The sequence below is a fragment of the Oncorhynchus gorbuscha genome, linkage group LG15, assembly GCF_021184085.1.
Source record: "Oncorhynchus gorbuscha isolate QuinsamMale2020 ecotype Even-year linkage group LG15, OgorEven_v1.0, whole genome shotgun sequence".
NCBI classification, from domain to species: domain Eukaryota; kingdom Metazoa; phylum Chordata; class Actinopteri; order Salmoniformes; family Salmonidae; genus Oncorhynchus; species Oncorhynchus gorbuscha.
In genome coordinates this window covers 5,224,771-5,245,083 of record NC_060187.1, presented here as the reverse complement: position 1 = coordinate 5,245,083, position 20,313 = coordinate 5,224,771, and the positions used below count along the sequence as shown (strand labels likewise).

Sequence of the window (20,313 nt, the reverse complement as noted above, 5' to 3'; positions counted from 1 at the left end):
AAAATTGAATCAAACACTTTACGAGAGCCCATGAGCTCATGTTGCGCAACATTTCTATAGGCTATGCAATTGCGCGAGAAAACAGAGTGATGGCCTCTATTAAAAAGAGGAGGTTTCCATCATCATTCTATGGGCTAGGCCTACTAATATTAAACACATTGCTTATCTTTACTACAGGACGATAGCCTGCCTGGCTGGCATGAAAATGAACCACAGGAAAACGTCATCCATTCGCTATTTAAGTGCATAGATGACAGGTATTTTTGACAATGCCCCTGTATTGAGAAAGGTGCATGATTATGGTCCATTCTAAATCCAAACACATTTCACACATATATTATTTAGTACATGTAAAGACAAGATTAAATCAAGAATATTCTGATGGGTGACAATATAGCCTATCATTTGTGAATGATATATTATCACTTGTAAATGATGCCCAGCGTAAAGCAAGAAACAATGGCTTTTTTTGCGTGACTTTTTCTAATCATCGTCGCACACCTCATGTAGCCTAGCCCATAGGCCAAAATGTGGCCAAATAACTTCTTAAAATGTAGCACATTAATCCACTTCACAAGGGGTGTAGAGCCTAACTGGTATACACAAGCACCGTCAACTACTATGGGGAATAGTATATCGACATAGACCAGTGCTTTTGCTGTTTGTTAGGCCTACTCATCTTGTTGGCTGACGAAAAGTAAATGTGGACAGTTCTTCCAATATCTTCAATATGTACCTCGGAATTGGATTACGCAGTTGTGCGTCCCCGATATGTCTTTCTTCACTTGTAGCCTGTTAGAAAGACCCGATCACGTGAGCCATGTGAGTGAGAGATGCTTCTGAGCACCTTCAGGGATGAAGGGCACAATGCCACACTCTGGGTCAAGGGAATGAAGGGCACAATGCCACACTCTGGGTCAAGGACACAATGCCACACTCTGGGCCAAGAAATGAAGGGCACAATGCCACACTCTGGGTCAAGGGCACAACCGCCACTTGTCGCAAAAGGCATGGATTTGCTTTTTTGGGGGGGTCATTACGACCACACAAAGGGGACGTCCCCGGGAAAATTCGAAGCATTGGCAAGTTCTTGTCAAATTGTGAATGAGAGACTGATGAAGTGTGTGCAGCGCAAAAAAACAAACAAAGCAGAGCTCGTGCCTTTCAAGCAAATTTTTTCATCATTAGAGTCTCATCATTCAACCTTAAAGCGTGTGAAACATCAAAACAAACAGCCCAACGTTTGTAGAACAACAAAAGTTACATTCATTACTCTAAATTAAGCATATTGGAGTTTCTATTTCTTTGTTAACTCCCTCAAATCGTTTGGAGAAAATATCCTTTCTATTTAATTCAGCTTTGTTCAATTGTATTCTTGTTACTCTAATATTAAATAATGCCACAGAATTCAAAGCACATCTTGACTGCTAAATTAACTCATGCAGCCCACAGCCATATGGCATAGCCAGTTCAGGACCTAACATAAGGACAACTCAGAGTATGTGATTCTGTTTTTCTGAAATAAACTACCTTTTTCTTCAAATCATGTTTCTTTAGACCTGTCTAAAATAAATAATGGATTTATGGTGATGGTGTAGACTATATTACTTTTAAAAATGTAGATGTTCCAAAGGTCTGCATCAGTGGCTGTGTGTGGAAGACAGGAGATGCTAAATGTGTTTATGTTAACAGTTAATTACCGTGAGACCGGCAGTTATTTGCTTGACAATCAACAGGCTGCCGTAATGTCATGACCGCCGCAGCCCTAATTACAATACTTTATAATATTAGACACACAGGACTAGCACAATTTCCACCCAATGGCATTGAGCGCATCGTGCCCTCTGACCCCTCAGGTAGTTGAGGCCTGCAATAGGGAGGTGGGGAGGATGAAGATGATGGAGGAAATCGTTCACATCGCCAACAAAACTGAGTTTGAATGCAAGGTGAAACAAAATGCTAAATACAATTTTGATTTTCAATTAAGTGGTTAAATGATATCATTAAATGGTGATAAATGATAAATCAGTAGAGATCCCGAGAATGAGATTTAACCAGAACTCTTAATCAAACCTTAAACGGTCCTAGTCACACATGTATTTTCCCTCTTCAAGGCCCTGCCCCTGGTGTCTTCCTCTCGCTGGCTAGTGAGACAGGGGCAACTAGCTCAGCTGTCAGAGAAAGAAAACATCTTTGGTCACCGGAAGCTCTGTCACATCTACCTTTTCCTCTTCAATGACCTACTGCTGGTGACCACTAGGAAAGGGTCTGTAGGGATGTATCATCTTACACTTACTATACAGTCCTAGTTATAGTAGTCTGCGTTTCAGTCTCAAGTTACGATACACTGACTGTTATGATGTTGGTGTGCCTGATAACAAAATTTAAATTGAATCTTAGCATGGATCGGTTTGTGGTGCGGGATCATGTCCACCGTTCCCTGATAGAGGTGAGTGAAGGACTGGAGGAGAAGGAGCATTTGGTGTGTGCTTCATGGGAGAGGATGTTCTGCCTCGCTCTGCTGAAGAACCAGAAGGGAACCACATCTCAGTTCCTGCTGCAGGCCTCCACACAGTAAGTTTACCACATATCCTAAAGATCAGCAAAATCACACATCAGTTCCTGCTTCAGCCACCTCGTAGTGAGTTAGTTTACACATCCTAGATCAGACCAATGAAGCATGTAACCACACAGAATATGTATATCTATAGGATCAGACAGGCAGTACTACTACACTAGCCCACATAAAAAATACTAGGGTACTGCCTACTATGGTATAAATACTATAGTATTACTATATTTATTTACTATAGTATTCACTGTAGGGTTTTTGCAGACATGACTGTATTATACTGTAGTATTTATGGTCTACTATAGTATAAATAATGTATTATTACTATAGTTAATTGTTACACGGAGTGGAACAGGGAAACCCAAAAGCAGACTCAGACGAGGAGCCTGGGATGAAGTAACCAAGGTATTTATTGAAACACAGGGGGAAGATGGAGTGCAGGTCAGGGGAAGTACAGACGGGTTGCAGGAAACCAGGTGTTGAGTCTGAGGCTGGAGCGAGAGGGGTTGAGACAGGGTGAGGTCCGGAGGCTGAGGCTAGAGCGAGAGGGGTTGGGACAGGGTGAGGTCCGGAGGCTGAGGCTGAGGCTGGAGCGAGAGGGGTTGGGAGGCTGGGGTGAGGTCCGGAGGCTGAGGCTGGAGCGAGGTGAGGTCAGGGTGAGGTCCGGAGGCGTCGAGACAGGGGGGGTTGGGACAGGGTAAGCATGTGAGGAGGCTGAGGCTGGAGCGAGAGGGGTTGGGACAGGGTAAGCAGGTCGGGAGACTGAGGCTGGAGCGAGAGGGGTCGAGACAGGGTAAGCAGGTGAGGAGGCTGAGGCTGGAGCGAGAGGGGTCGAGACAGGGTAAGCAGGTGAGGAGGCTGAGGCTGGAGCGAGAGGGGTCGAGACAGGGTAACCAGGTGCGGAGGCTGAGGCTGGAGGGAGAGGGGTTGGGACAGGGTAAGCAGGTGCCGAGGCTGAGGTTGGAGCGAGAGGGGTTGAGACAGGATCCACAACAGGATAACAGGATCTAAATAGTAACAAACGGCTAGAAACGTAGACTGACAGAGCAGAGATTACGATCTGGCAGTGTGGAAGTGGCAGGACTGAGTATTAGTAGAGGTCTTGATTATGGAACAGGTTGCAGCTGGTGGGGCATCTGCTCTGACACCTGTCTCCGCCCATACAATTACACACACAGAGAGGGAGAGAGCGGCGGCAGGTCAAGGAGACACAGAATGAGCAGTGGAGGGCGTGGCAGGAGCAGATTTGACAGTTAATAGTGTTTTTGTTTTGTTATTTTCCATAACCTCTAGGTAGGTGGAACTGTAGTCTGAACAAATAGTTCAGAGCTTCTGTGTAACGGTTCTCTGGTGGTGAAGGAGAGTCGGACCAAAATGCAGCGTGTAGATTGCAATCCATGTTTAATAAACAAACGTAAAACACAAATCAATACAAATACTACAAAAACAAAGAACGTAACAAAAACCGAAACAGCCTATACTTGTGTAAACTAACACAGAGACAAGGACACTAAGGACAATCACCCACCAAACACACAAAGAATATGGCTGCCTAAATATGGTTCCCAATCAGAGACAACGATAAACACCTGCCTCTGATTGAGAACCACTTCAGACAGCCATAGACTTAACTAGAACACCCCACTAAGCTACAATCCCAATACCAACACACCACATACAAAAACCCCATGCCACACCCTGGCCTGACCAAATAAATGAAGATAAACACAAAATACCTTGACCAGGGCGTGACATTCTGCTCTTTTCTATAACTTGTAGGGAACAGAATATATGATCTATACTTGGAAGGCAAGTTTCTCACTTATGGGTGGGACATGGGTAAGCGGAATGGGTGGGGTAAATGAAAAATTAAATACTGTAGTATTACTATAGTCAAAAATCTGTAGTGTTTTTGCAGACACTAGTGTGTTTGCGGAATTACTGTAGTGTTTATTGCAACGAATACTGTAGTAGTCTACAGTAAACTACGAAAATCTATAATAAGTACTACACATGATCGAGGGATACTGTAGTGTGTATTATAGTATTGTACAGTATACTACAGTTTACTTCAGAATTCTAAAGAATTCTATAGTAAGTACTATAGTATTCTATAGTAAACTGTAGTATTTTTTAATGTGGGATACTCCTGATGACGAGTCGACCGATTGGCCCAATATGGTCTGAAAGAATGGGATCTCAGCAATGCTTTAAAATAGGCTATCGCTGTCCCTTAAGATATTTAATGGTGTCCCTTCATTTTGAAAGTAATGGAAAGTCCTAGGTGTAGGGGTTGATACATCTATCTTAAGGGCAAATCAAGTCTTGACATTTTGAAATGGAAATGTCAAACTTTAGAAGCCTTTTTAAACCTTGAATACACTTCAAGTTTTCATTTCCTAGCAACAAAATAAAAATAAAATTAAGATCCTACATCTGTAAATATTTTGCTGTGGGACCTGGAATTTTTATTTGGTAGCACTAGTGTTCCACACCTGGAAAAATATTCAACCTGATAACAAATTAAAAGTTTTTACACTTTTACCACAATTGTTTGGTGTCCAGTTTTCTCTGGCTGTTATTACAATTGTATTATTATTTGAGCAGCGTACATAGTGAGCAGTCTATACATTCAGCAACTCTTGGAGGACAGACAGTAAGTTGATACAAACGCTTATTTATTGTTAAATCAACACGTTCGGGCTTCAGCCTTCATTAGAGATTTACCCTTGAAATTATTAAGGAGACTTTTATATGTTTCAAAATGGTCTCCTATGGGATCAACGACAAATCACAGTGGGAATACACCGCAAAAAAATGACCAATGAGAGGCAATTTTGAAACTTATAAAGCCTCAATTTCTTCACCTCTAAGCTGTAAGACAAGCCATCTCTCCACACCATTCACCCCAGAAGCTGGAGTCCCTCAAGGTGCAGTCCTCAGCCCACTTCTATTCATCATCTACATCTCAGACATCCACCTTCTGTCTGACAAGTAGCACAATTTGCCGATAACTTATGCTACTGGACCAACTCAAAGTTTCTACAAGTAGCTTCCAAAAAAAAAAAAACTCAACAAGTGCATAGAAGAAAGAGAAAAGTGGTGAAACAAGTGAAACTCAACCCTCAAAAGACATAGTGTGCCCTATTCACCAGACACGCAAACCAAAGGAACACATAACTCTCAAAATTAAATAATACAAATAGAAAAAGATGCAAAGTTTCCGGGGTAATATTTCAAAGCAATATGTTGTTGATGACCCATATTGAGAACATCGAGAAAGAGGGACGGCAAGAGGACTAATCACCTGAAAGCACTTTGTGGAAAGAATGGAGCATCAATGGAAACCATGTTAGAAGTATATTTTAGCTACATCAGATTACTCTTCAATGGGGCAGCAGGGTAGCCTAGTGGTTAGAGCGTTGGACTAGTAACCGAAAGGTTACAAGTTCAAATCCCCAAGCTGGCAAGGTACAAATCTGTCGTTCTGCCCCTGAACAGGCAGTTAACCCACTGTTCCTAGGCCGTCATTGAAAATAGGAATTTGTTCTTAACTGAGTTGCCTAGTAAAATAAAAGTCAAATTTGAAAAAAAATTAAACATTTTTTCGAGTACACACTACCCTCCTTGGATCACAGCCTTCACACCACAAATGAACCGACTGCAAAGAATCCAGAACCAAGAAATAAAACTGCATTCAACAGGTGTAAAGTACCTTTTTTTTTTACTTTAAAGTACTACTTAAGTCGTTTTTTGGGGTATCTGAACTTTACTTTACTTTACTATTTATACAATTTTGACAACTTTTGCTTTTACTACACTTACATTTCTAAATAAAATAATGTACTTTTTACTCCATACATTTTCCATGACACCCAAAAGTACTCGTTACATTTTGAATGGCTGGCAGGTGTCACGTTCGGACCTTAGTTCTTTTGTTATGTCTTTGTTTTAGTATGGTCAGAGCGTGAGTTGGGTGGGTTGTTTTGGGATTTCTGTGTTTGGCCTGGTATGGTTCTCAATCAGAGGCAGCTGTTTATCGTTGTCCCTGATTGAGAACCATATTTAGGTAGCCTGGTTGTCCCTGATTGAGAACCATATTTAGGTAGCCTGGTTGTCCCTGATTGAGAACCATATTTAGGTAGCCTGGTTGTCCCTGATTGAGAACCATATTTAGGTAGCCTGGTTGTCCCTGATTGAGAACCATTGATTTAGGTAGCCTGGTTGTCCCTGATTGAGAACCATATTTAGGTAGCCTGGTTGTCCCTGATTGAGAACCATATTTAGGTAGCCTGGTTGTCCCTGATTGAGAACCATATTTAGGTAGCCTGGTTGTCCCTGATTGAGAACCATATTTAGGTAGCCTGGTTGTCCCTGATTGAGAACCATATTTAGGTAGCCTGGTTGTCCCTGATTGAGAACCATATTTAGGTAGCCTGGTTGTCCCTGATTGAGAACCATATTTAGGTAGCCTGGTTGTCCCTGATTGAGAACCATATTTAGGTAGCCTGGTTGTCCCTGATTGAGAACCATATTTAGGTAGCCTGGTTGTCCCTGATTGAGAACCATATTTAGGTAGCCTGGTTGTCCCTGATTGAGAACCATATTTAGGTAGCCTGGTTGTCCCTGATTGAGAACCATATTTAGGTAGCCTGGTTGTCCCTGATTGAGAACCATATTTAGGTAGCCTGGTTGTCCCTGATTGAGAACCATATTTAGGTAGCCTGGTTTCACTTTTGAGTTGTGGGAGATTGTTTTCTGTTTAGTGTGTGTTGCACCTGACGGAGCTGTTTCGTTTGTTCTCTTTTGTTATTTTGTATTTAGTGTTTTGTTCAGTTTATTAAAAGGATGAACACTTACCACGCTGCGCATTGGTCTGACATTTCTTACTCCTTGTCAGAGGAGGACGAAGACAGCCGTTACAGCAGGACAGGAAAATTCATGCACTTATCAAGAGAACATCCCTGGTCATCCCTACTGCCTCTGATCTGGCGGACTCATTAAACACAAATGCTTTGTTTGTAAATTATGCCTGAGTGTTGGAGAGTGCCCATGGCTATCCATAAATAAAACAACAAGAAAATGTTGCCATCTGGTTTGCTCAATTTAGGGATTTTTAAATTATTTATACTTGTACTTTTACTTTTGATACTTAAGTGTAAGGGCACAAGGCCAGACCCAGATGCAGATATAGGAGGCAGATGGTTTGAGTCTGTGATATTTATTAGTTTCCAAAAAGGGGTAGGCAAGAGAATGGTCGTGGACAGGCAAAAGGTCAAAACCAGTTCAGAGTTCAGGAGGTACAGAGTGGCAGACAGCCTGGAGGTCAGGCAGGCGGGTACAGAGTCCAGAAACAGGCAAGGGTCAAAACCAGGAGGACTTAGCAAAAGATCATTTTTTTAATTCAGGAGCACGGGAAAAACACGCTGGTTGACTTGAACAGACAAGATGAACTGGCAAAGAGAGACAGGAAACACAGGGATAAAAACACCGGGGGAAATAAACTACACCTTGAGGGGGTGGAGACAATCACAAGGACAGGTAAAACAGATCAGAGTGTGACACCTGGAGGGGGTGGAGCCAATCACCAAGACAGGTGAAACAGATCAGAGTGTGACACCTGGAGGGGGTGGAGACAATCACAAGGACAGGTGAAACAGACCATGGCGTGACACAAGTATATTTTATCAATTACATTTATATTTTGATACTTAAGTATATTTAAAACAAAAAACTTTTAGACTTTTACTCAAGTAGTATTTTACTCAGTGTACTTACCTACCAACCTTTTACTGTTGAATTAATAATTAATAATAAGTTTATGCTATTTATCAAGTACCCTACCCGAGTCCTTACCTTAAGGTTTCGTATCTATGTCCTCCAACCCAGGGTTTGCATCCTTCTTTCCTTTTATTAACGCTCACTAACTTGTTGTTACCAATAACATCTTACTAACTTGTTATTACCATTATTAACATCTTACTAACTTGTTATTACCATAATTAACATCTTACTAACTTGTTATTACCAGAATTAAGGTCTTACTAACTTGTTATTGTCGCTAACATCTTACTAACTTGTTATTACCAGAATTAACATCTTACTAACTTGTTATTACCAAATTTAACACCTTATTGTTAAACTCTTTATTTCTTATAATCTTTTAACTTATTAGTTTGTTTTAATTCAAATCAGTTCAGGAAACGAGCCAATCACGCTTTTGTGATCCACAAACACTCCATAAGCATCCTTTAATACCAAGACCCTCCTCTTTGCCCCCTGCCTGCATTGCCTCCTCCTCTCATTCCATGAGCAGAGGCTCTGAACTATCCAATCAGGCCCCAGGCCAGCCAGGCACCTGTAAAATCTTGGTCCTGATGAAAACGGAGGTGTATTAAACAAACTAAACCCATTTTTAATTTTAACAATAAAGAAGCACTTTTATCCTTCCACTATCCTTCTCAATTTCCTCTTCCCTTGAGATTGAGATAGCAGAAGTGTTCACTTCCCTTTAAGAGAAGCTTGATTAAGGGAAAGTGACTGGCTTCGCAGCACTGCAGCTTCTGGGTACCATAGACTATAAAGCACAAGCTGATTTTTCTAGTGCTAAGTAACATTTGGTGCTCCTAGTTTTTACGTTGGCAGCACCAGTACTATCAATAGAGAACATGTTTTAGAGCCCTGAGTGTGACAGTTTGACTTCTCGTCTTCCACTGCTGTAGGGCAGAGAAGATAACCTGGATGGAGCTGTTGAGTCATCGAGTGGACGGGATGGAAGGAATCTATGAAGAATGGGGTGAGTGTCATTCAGGGACCTTATCTTTCTGCCAACAGATAACTCAGGAATAAATTAGATTGGACCCTGATCGTGTTCTTGCCTCCAAATGGAAATTGCACAGGCCTATCAGATTATCTCAAAGGCCCTGTTGTTTCTCGTCTTTCCACTAGAGGGCAGAACACTCAACGATATATGGCAGAGATTTAGCATGGATTGGTTCAGGTTCCATAGGCCAATTTGTAAGTCGCTCTGGATAAGAGCGTCTGCTAAATGACTTAAATGTAAATGTAAATAGGCCTCCTCAGTGGGACTTCTGTTAATTCATTCATTGTTGTGTTTTAAAACTAATAAGTCGAACGACAACACATATTCTAAGGTGTAATGCACATTTATAAAGACACGTGTTCAGAACCTTAAACACGTCGCCTGTCTCAGACTGTCCTCAGGTACGATGCACTGAGGTCTACGTAGCACAGCAGCCAGGGGAACTGAGTGTACAGCTGGGTGATACCATCAACGTCATACAGAAAACTGCTGACGGTAGGTTTATGTGGACCAGAAAATCATGACAGTGTTTTTCACTCAGGTACTACTACTCTACCGGGTAGAGTAGTAGACAATAACAGTAAGGCATGTGATGTATCAAAAATTGTGTAATGGAATTAAAGTCAACCTACAATATTGCTATATAATGCTAAATACAGTATATACTTGTTGTATACCAATTTTCTGTAAATAGCCTCTAAAATATTTGTAAACAGACTATAATGTCTCAGATGTAGTTTTATTGTGAAGCTGTGAGTGATGCTATATGACACAATATCAGTACTTGTTGCATTTACAACTTGTCTGAGTCCTGTCATCGACTGGACTGACCGCATTGTTTGAACAGAATGTTGGAGGCTCCTGAGTGGCGCAGCGGGTCTAAGGCACTGCACCTCAGTGCTAGAGGTGTCACTACAGACTCCGGTTCAATTCTAGGCCGTATCACAACTGGTCTTGATTGGGAGTCCCATAGGGAGGCGCACAATTGGCCCAGCGTCGTCCGGGTTTGGCCGTGGTAGGCCGTCACTGTAAATAAAAATATATTGTCTAGCTAGCTAATACACATACAGTGCAGATCAATTCTTCACATTCAATTGTTTTACACAATATCTTATCACAGCACTGGAAAACCATGGTTGACCAACTCCCTGACCAACATGGCTGACTGTTCTCACCAATAAGAAGGTTCCATTCTAGTATTCTAACTCCATGGTTCTATGATAGTTATTATTCTAAACCATGGTTGACCAACTCCCTGACCAACATGGCTGACTGTTCTCACCAATAAGAAGGTTCCATGCTAGTTATTATTCTAAACCATGGTTGACCAACTCCCTGACCAACATGGCTGACTGTTCTCACCAATAAGAAGGTTCCATGCTAGTTATTATTCTAAACCATGGTTGACCAACTCCCTGACCAACATGGCTGACTGTTCTCACCAATAAGAAGGTTCCATTCTAGTATTCTAACTCCATGGTTCCATGCTAGTTATTATTCTAAACCATGGTTGACCAACTCCCTGACCAACATGGCTGACTGTTCTCACCAATAAGAAGGTTCCATGCTAGTTATTATTCTAACTCCTCATTCTATGATAGTTATTATTCTAAACCATGGTTGACCAACTCCCTGACCAACATGGCTGACTGTTCTCACCAATAAGAAGGTTCCATGCTAGTTATTATTCTAACTCCTCATTCTATGATAGTTATTATTCTAAACCATGGTTGACCAACTCCCTGACCAACATGGCTGACTGTTCTCACCAATAAGAAGGTTCCATGCTAGTTATTATTCTAACTCCTCATTCTATGATAGTTATTATTCTAAACCATGGTTGACCAACTCCCTGACCAACATGGCTGACTGTTCTCACCAATAAGAAGGTTCCATGCTAGTTATTATTCTAACTCCTCATTCTATGATAGTTATTATTCTAAACCATGGTTGACCAACTCCCTGACCAACATGACTGTTCTCACCAATAAGAAGGTTCCATGCTAGTTATTATTCTAACTCCTCATTCTATGATAGTTATTATTCTAAACCATGGTTGACCAACTCCCTGACCAACATGGCTGACTGTTCTCACCAATAAGAAGGTTCCATGCTAGTTATTATTCTAACTCCTCATTCTATGATAGTTATTATTCTAAACCATGGTTGACCAACTCCCTGACCAACATGGCTGACTGTTCTCATAAGAAGGTTCCATGCTAGTTATTATTCTAACTCCTCATTCTATGATAGTTATTATTCTAAACCATGGTTGACCAACTCCCTGACCAACATGGCTGACTGTTCTCACCAATAAGAAGGTTCCATGCTAGTTATTATTCTAACTCCTCATTCTATGATAGTTATTATTCTAACTCCTCAACTCTGACCAACATGACTGTTCTCAGTTATTATTCTAACTCCTCATTCTATGATAGTTATTATTCTAAACCATGGTTGACCAACTCCCTGACCAACATGACTGTTCTCACCAATAAGAAGGTTCCATGCTAGTTATTATTCTAACTCCTCATTCTATGATAGTTATTATTCTAAACCATGGTTGACCAACTCCCTGACCAACATGGCTGACTGTTCTCACCAATAAGAAGGTTCCATGCTAGTTATTATTCTAACTCCTCATTCTATGATAGTTATTATTCTAACTCCTCATTCTATGATAGTTATTATTCTAAACCATGGTTGACCAACTCCCTGACCAACATGGCTGACTATTGGGCCATCATAAGAAGGTTCCATGCTAGTTATTATTCTAACTCCTCATTCTATGATAGTTATTATTCTAACTCCTCATTCTATGATAGTTATTATTCTAACTCCTCATTCTATGATAGTTATTATTCTAACTCCTCATTCTATGATAGTTATTATTCTAACTCCTCATTCTATGATAGTTATTATTCTAACTCCTCATTCTATGATAGTTATTATTCTAACTCCTCATTCTATGATAGTTATTATTCTAACTCCTCATTCTATGATAGTTATTATTCTAACTATGATAGTTATTATTCTAACTCATTCTATGATAGTTATTATTCTAACTCCTCATTCTATGATAGTTATTATTCTAACTCCTCATTCTATGATAGTTATTATTCTAACTTCATTCTATGATAGTTATTATTCTAACTCCTCATTCTATGATAGTTAGTATTCTAACTCCTCATTCTATGATAGTTATTATTCTAACTCCTCATTCTATGATAGTTATTATTCTAACTCCTCATTCTATGATAGTTATTATTCTAACTCCTCATTCTATGATAGTTAGTATTCTAACTCCTCATTCTATGATAGTTAGTATTCTAACTCCTCATCATTCTATGATAGTTATTATTCTAACTCCTCATTCTATGATAGTTATTATTCTAACTCCTCATTCTATGATAGTTAGTATTCTAACTCCTCATTCTATGATAGTTATTATTCTAACTCCTCATTCTATGATAGTTATTATTCTAACTCCTCATTCTATGATAGTTATTATTCTAACTCCTCATTCTATGATAGTTATTATTCTAACTCCTCATTCTATGATAGTTATTATTCTAACTCCTCATTCTATGATAGTTATTCTCAAGGTGTATTCCTTTTACAGTTTTCCCTTGCCACTGTGCTTCTGCTTGCCCTTTGAGGTATAGGGTACATTACATTACATTTAAGTCATTTAGCAGACGCTCTTATCCAGAGCGACTTACAAATTGGTGCGTTCACCTTATGACATCCAGTGGAGCAGCCACTTTACAATAGTGCATCTAAATCTTTTAGGGGGGTGAGAAGGATTACTTTATCCTATCCTAGGTATTCCTTAAAGAGGTGGGGTTTCAGGTGTCTCCGGAAGGTGGTGATTGACCGGGTTACTGTAAAGCACTTCAGGACAATTTCCTGTGGATGTAAAAAGGGAAATATAAATCAATGTGATGTTACAGGTTAATTTGCTTTTCCCAATCTCAATACTGCTTGTCATCATGTCTTGGAAGTCCATCTTCATACCCCCCCACACACACTAACAACATGTCTCGCTATCGCAGGTTTCCTAGAGGGCAGGAGACTTGTGGACGGTGAGCGGGGCTGGTTCCCGGATTACTGTGCGGTGCAGGTCACCAATGAGTACGTCCAGAGAAAACACCTCAGGCAGCGCTACCATGTTTTACAGACTGCCAACCGCATCCTGAACAGAAGGCACACTGTTCCCCAGGCAACTGCCTGCTTCAGATAGACAGGTCTTTCTGAACGAGGTCTGTATCTCAAATGGCACCCTATCTATCCCTTATATCAGGACGGTCACAATGATTAGACGGTTGATGAACTGAATTAGGTTTGTTTCAAATGGGGTTGGAGTGTAAACCTACAGGATGGTAGCTCTCTAGGAACAGGGTTGGAGAGCCCTGGTGTAAACCTACAGGATGGTAGCTCTCTAGGAACAGGGTTGGAGAGCCCTGGTGTAAACCTACAGGATGGTAGCTCTCTAGGAACAGGGTTGGAGAGCCCTGGTGTAAACCTACAGGAGGGTAGCTCTCCAGGAACAGGGTTAGAAAGCCCTGGTGTAAACCTACAGGAGGGTAGCTCTCCAGGAACAGGGTTAGAAAGCCCTGGTGTAAACCTACAGGAGGGTAGCTCTCCAGGAACAGGGTTAGAAAAGCCCTGGTGTAAACCTACAGGAGGGTAGCTCTCCAGGAACAGGGTTAGAAAGCCCTGGTGTAAACCTACAGGAGGGTAGCTCTCCAGGAACAGGGTTAGAAAGCCCTGGTGTAAACCTACAGGAGGGTAGCTCTCCAGGAACAGGGTTGGAGAACCCTGCATGATGCACTTCTTCTGATCAGGGCCAATAGGGCTCTGGTCAAAAGTAGTGCACTATATAGGGAAAAGGTTGCCATTTGGGATGCAGAGGAGATATAACCAGTCACACTCTTGATGTATTTCAGTCAGTTGATAATGTTCAGCTTTTAATTAACTCTGAACCTAAGTGTTTATTCTTACTATATTTCTTATTCTGTTTATACACATTTTATTTCATTGAACTGACATATGACAGAATATCATTATAACTTACTGCAATTGAATTCTTTATGAAAATAAACTACAACGTATGAAATTGATTTGATTAATAACCGCAATATTTCTTATAATATTCCATATATCAGATTAACCAATTACAATAACTTCCTTGGTTACTTTTCATCCAATCTAGATTTGTAAAGTAATTCCATAAATTCCCATATTCACCAATCGTAAAGGACCTATCAAATGCAATCTGAACCAATAAGAGAGCGAATTAGTTGTGTTCTGTCCAATGACAAAGTGTCTTGTGGCTTCGAGCTTTTCCCGGAGACCCATCCAGTATATCGTATTCATTATTGGAGTTCCAGGATTTCAAGACGAAGGACAGAAGGTACGATCTCTTTTTTTTAACGGATTTATTGTTGCAATTTACTGTTGTTACTTTTTGTTAAAAGATTGATTTATCAAATGCACTATAGAAAGATACAAAGTAACCAACGCTCAGAAGTTACTCAATCAGTGGGGAATGCATGTTTTTTTATGTAGGCTTCTCGTCGGTGTAACGTAAGTTTTTCTTCGGCATGAATTATAACCAACAGTAAATGTCACTGTTTTCGGGGCTCGTGATTGCTTCTTAGGTTATTTTAACTTGCGCTTTCACAACAATCTCATGGCCACTATAATTAACTTTGATTGAAAAGCAAAAGCAGCTATAACTAACTATACGTTGATTTGTGTAACTTTCCCATCGGATATAGTGTTGCATATGTAGATCAATCGCTGATTATTTTTCATTAATGTTTTAATACACGTGCTTTTTATCGACCACGATGTCAAATGAAATCGTTTTGCACTTAAAATGTCCGGTCGTTCGTTGGACCAAAATAAAAGTAGCATTTATGGGCGTGAGGGTGGCCAGGGGTTGTCCTGGGTGCAACATGCAGAATTCATTACAAATCCAATATATTGTAAACATATAAATCCGTAGGAATATGGACAGGGCAGACATGGTTTTGACTTTATCTGCAACGCATTGAACCACTGTCTGAAGAGTAACCGCGAGGCCTCAGGCGGAGGAGCCACTTACTCACTACTAACGTTACCTGTTGCATTTCTTTTCACAGAAGTTCAGATTTTCACTTCATTCATGCGCCATTGTGTTATTCATAGGTAACACGTAGTTAATCAATTGCATTTAGATATATTATCAAAACAAAGGCCCAAGTCCTACACAGACAGTGTGGAGATGGAACACGGCGACACACAATGTACAATGTAGTAGACTGACTGACTGAGATTTGGGTTAAGAGTTTGAGACCCAAGAGTGCCAACCAACCCTATGCCTTCCCACAAAAAAATGCCTCAACGGAAATAATGATATCAGAAATAGAAAGGCACTCAAATATAAAAACAAAAGGCATGAGGGGGATTTTTTTTAAACCTTTTTTTACCATTGTTATTTTCAACTAAAATGTTCTGTTGTATTTTAATGGGCTGAGACTCAACCACAATAGTGCTATTTCAGTCCAAACTTTTCTCATCTCTGAAATCAAATCTCAACTGATTGAATGACAGACAGGAGTCCTTGGGAAATGAGATATTGATTTGAATTCATCAAATCACTTTGGTTTAGTCTTATGACTGATTCCTCACAAAACCCAGACGAAAAAAATACAATTATTTTGGGGGATTTTTATTAAATGGATTCCATAGAATAGTCCTCTGTAGGAAGAATCTAAAAGCATAATTTTTTTTTTAAATCAAAGTTGCCATATTTTTATCTTTTTTTAAATGTGGAAATAACAGCATTTTATCTAGTTTGTCTATTTGTATCAGTCAAAAATATACAATTCCCAGTTTATGCTACAATACAACATTTGGGTGTGTTTGTAAATTCAATCTGGAGTGTGTCAGTGTACTCTGGGTGTTTGTAAATTCAATCTGGTGTGTGTCAGAGTGCGCTCTGGGTGTTCGTAAATTCAATCTGGGGTGTGTCAGAGTGCGCTCTGGGTGTTTGTAAATTGAGCATTGTCACATTGCCTGTTTGTAAATTCAGAGCATTTCGCTCTCGGGAGCGTTCCCGACCGCATTCTGGACGATGAATTGGGGTTGATCTGAACTTTCTGACCTCACAACGGCAGTCACGCACCCACGCTAACTGGCTAATGTTGGCTAGCTTGCTAACTACTTCCAGGCAAATGAGAGAACACCTCACTCTGACCATTTTACTCTCCCTAGCAGAGGTGGTTAAGGCTGTTGTTGTTATCCAGAGCGTTGGTGACCGCAACTGTGCCATTGGCAAAAACAATTCATTAGTCTTTTTTTGCAGAGTTTTACTGACACCAGCCATATTCAACGGGTGTTGAACGTTCGTAGATTCGTCAGTCATTCTGCGCTGTGGCACACTCAAACGAGAGCGCTCTGAAATCAGAGCAGATGGCCAGAGCGAATTTACGAACGCACCCTTTATAAGAGGTTTTAAAAATAGATTCTATTTGACTCAAAAATCCATGACCTACAACAGTAAGACGTTGTTGGCAGAAGAGATGGATGCAGTTCAATGCATGACTAATTTAAATTCACCCATACATTTCTTGTTAGTGCAAAAAAAAAGTGAATTGGTTTGCTAGCTAGCTATGCTGAACTTACGCTAACTAGATAACAGTTGTTCATCTCTTGCTTTTGTAAAGTCACTCTGGCTACTCCGATTTCAGCGCACTCTCGTCTGAGTGCCAGAGTGCCGAATAACTGATTAATTTATAAACGCTCAACACCTGCTAAATATGACCGGTGTCAGTAAAAGTTGGCAAAAAAAAGTTGTACAATTGTTTTCAGCAGCACAGTTTGTCACAAAGTAACATAAATACAGCCTAGTTAACAACCTCTGCTAGTGCGATTTAAAACATAAATAAAAAAAATAAAAAATTTAAACAAACAAACATTTTTTTCTTTTTTTGTGGTCAGAGTGAGGTGTTCTCTCATTTATCTGGAAGTAACTAGCAAGCTAGCCAACTTTAGACAGTTAGCTTGGGTGCTTGACTGCCGTTGTGAGGATCGCTCGGATCTACCCTACTCCTCGGGCAGAGCGTCCAGTGTGCGCTCTGAACTCTCGGAACAGTGAAGCGCTCGGAATTTACGAATGACTCGGAGCACACACTGACACACTGGAGGCAGTTTTCGAACGCACCCTTAGTTGTCAAATGTATTTGGCATCGATCAAATAGGTGGGCAGTCAGGCAAGTTCCCATTCAGTTCTCAGAACGTGGGATGTGACAGGCATGCATTGACAGGCAAGCTGAGGGTTTATCTAATGTTCCCTCGTTAGATTTTAACTCCTCTTGCTCTGGCTTGCATTTAGTTGTCCATCTTGTGATTTAACTGCGGAAGAGAGCCTACCTTTTTTTTTATGGTTGTTTGATCAATAGGACTGTAATGTTTCCAAATGTAAGAGGACTCCCAAGTGGTATTGACATATTTGCAGAAATCCTTCCAGTATTTTGTAGATTTTGGCTAATGTGTTCTAACGATCTAAAGTCACGCTGTTTCAACTGCCAGTAAACACACAGTCCAGTTCAAAGTGAATGATGCCATGTGTAACAGTATAACTTTAGACCGTCCCCTCGCCCATACCCGGGCGCGAACCAGGGACCCTCTGCACACATCAACAACAGTCACTCACGAAGCATCGGTACCCATCGCTCCACATAAGCCGCAGCCCTTGCAGAGCAAAGGGAACCACTACTTCAAGGTCTCAGAGCAAGTGACATCACCGATTGGAAACGCTATTTAGCGCGGACCACCGCTAACTAAGCTAGCCGTTTCACATCCGTTACGCATGTCCAACTGTTGCTATACTGCTAGAGGTGGGCGGTATACCTCATTTTACGATCTACCGGTATTGATGCACATACCGGTTTGGCTTTTTACTTTACCTTATATAATGGTATTTGAATGTTTAGGTTATTACTTGTGAAAAGTGCTACTACAGACCCTGGTTCGATTACAGGCTGTATCACAACCGTCCGTGATTGGGAGTCCCATAGTGCGGCACACAATTGGCCCAGCGTCATCCGGGGTTAGGGTTGGCCCGGGGTAGCCCTCTCCGGGTTTCCACACAGACGACCACGAGACTGCTTGCGTTCAGTCTCCATGTTGATGACAATGATGCTGTTTTCACTTCTTCTTCTTAGAAATCCATTGGTGTTCTATAATTTGTTTCTTATTTCTGCAAATGGCTAGTTTTTGTCTTTTCTTAGCAAGTTGGGCCCTAAATCGTGTTAGCCTCTACCGCTAGTAAAATGTACTGAGTCAGAGCAAACGTAAGTAGCTATACAACCTGATAATACCAGCGATGGTGTCAGATGCCACTCTGGAAATGTAAACAATGCCACTTTAATAACGTCAACATGTATCCTACATTACTCCTCTCATATGTCTATGTACTATACCTGTATACCATCTTGCACTTTGCCTACGCCACTCGGCCATCGCTCATCCATATATTTATATGTACATATTCTCATTCACCCCTTTTTAGATTTGTGTTTATTAGGTCGTTGTTGGGGAATTGTTAAATTACTTGTTAGATATTACTACACCGTCGTAACTAGAAGCATAAGTATTTCGCTGCACTCGCATCAACATCTGTTAACCATGTGTATGTGACCAATACAATTCGATTTGCCCGTAGAGTATATTATGTTAAACAATATAACTTGAAATGAGTTAAAATCAAAAATGGGGAAAATTTGCAATATTCATGTTTTATATATTTTTTTAATAATCATAAAGTCATGTAAACATTTTATAAAAACAAAAATGACATCAAAATACTACTTGTATTTCCTGGTTGGGTTTTTGTTGTCTGGGTTTGGTGAGGAACCTTATTGATACTAGAGATAATATTAGTCATGTCTCTCAAGTTTCTTTTGCAAATTATTGCAATCTACTGAGTAAACGTAATGCATTTTCTACAGAAGTTTGAGAAGGAATTGTTTTGTTTGATTCTAGAGGGTAAATCAGGGCAGGCCGTGATAAGGTATGTAATGATGATATCCTAACCAGGCCTCATACACACTTGTCACTGTCTGATGAATGGTTGTATTCATTTCCCCTTTTTATTTTTCTGACATCAAGAGGCTGTGTTTAGCCAATTCATTAGACTGAGTGAAAAGCAAATATTGCTATCTCAATTCCAGATATGACCTTTGATTTTGTGTGGGGTTTTTGTATGAGTCACCCAGAAATACCTCCAACCTTCTTAAAGTTCCAATGCAGTTGTTATAAAAAAATAAAAAAACTCTATCAAATCCTTTCTAGGTAAAAGTTAAGTAACTTACTGTGATTTGTTTAACATTTAAAATGGCCAAAAATAATCACAAATAGCTTCCTTAACAAAGAGCAATTTCTCAAGCAACAATTTTGCCAGGGCTGTCTGGGAGTTGTCTTACTGAGGAGAGTAAAATGGGAAACTGTTATTGGCTGTTATTGGCAAGAGAGGTTTGGAACCCTCTTCTTTATTCATGTTTTTAACTAACTTACCCCCTAGTAATGTCACCAGGCAGGCCAAAAATTCCATCCCACCAAAACAGGCTGAAATTTCAGGTGTTCTTTTCAAACCGCTCTTACACTAAAAGGGCGTGATTATTTTCACAATATTCTAACCTCCATAGTGGGGAAGTATGTGTATATATAAAACACAGGAAAAACATGTTTTTGACTGCACTGGGCTTTTAAGCATATTTAATGCAGAACCCTGATAGCACAACCTTTTTTTTAAAGAGGTCTCGTCTCACCTTTCAAACAGACTGTTTCTCTAATTTTTTTTACAGGTAACGAAGCCTGTACTTTTATTTCCTGCAACCAACCTTGTCGTGATTGCGGTAATGTATTG

The 20,313-nt window shown here is 40.3% G+C and overlaps 2 protein-coding genes across 6 annotated transcripts in view; both read left to right on the top strand.

The window, feature by feature from the left end:
* The window catches only part of LOC123997596 (ephexin-1), a 37,619-nt gene extending 23,752 nt beyond the window's left edge, over positions 1–13,867 (top strand). The window contains exons 8-13 of the mRNA XM_046301995.1: positions 1,857–1,946; positions 2,115–2,266; positions 2,401–2,574; positions 9,295–9,368; positions 9,786–9,890; positions 13,451–13,867. Coding sequence (XP_046157951.1) covers positions 1,857–1,946; positions 2,115–2,266; positions 2,401–2,574; positions 9,295–9,368; positions 9,786–9,890; positions 13,451–13,638 — 783 coding nt within the window. The 3' untranslated portion in view covers positions 13,639–13,867. The remainder of the gene's footprint in view (positions 1–1,856; positions 1,947–2,114; positions 2,267–2,400; positions 2,575–9,294; positions 9,369–9,785; positions 9,891–13,450) is intronic.
* Positions 13,868–14,688: 821 nt separating this feature from the next.
* The window catches only part of farp2 (FERM, RhoGEF and pleckstrin domain protein 2), a 97,980-nt gene continuing 92,355 nt past the window's right edge, over positions 14,689–20,313 (top strand). For all 5 annotated transcript variants that reach the window (XM_046299957.1, XM_046299956.1, XM_046299960.1 and 2 more), the window contains exon 1: positions 14,689–14,811. The gene's annotated coding sequence lies outside the window, so the exon portion shown is untranslated. The remainder of the gene's footprint in view (positions 14,812–20,313) is intronic.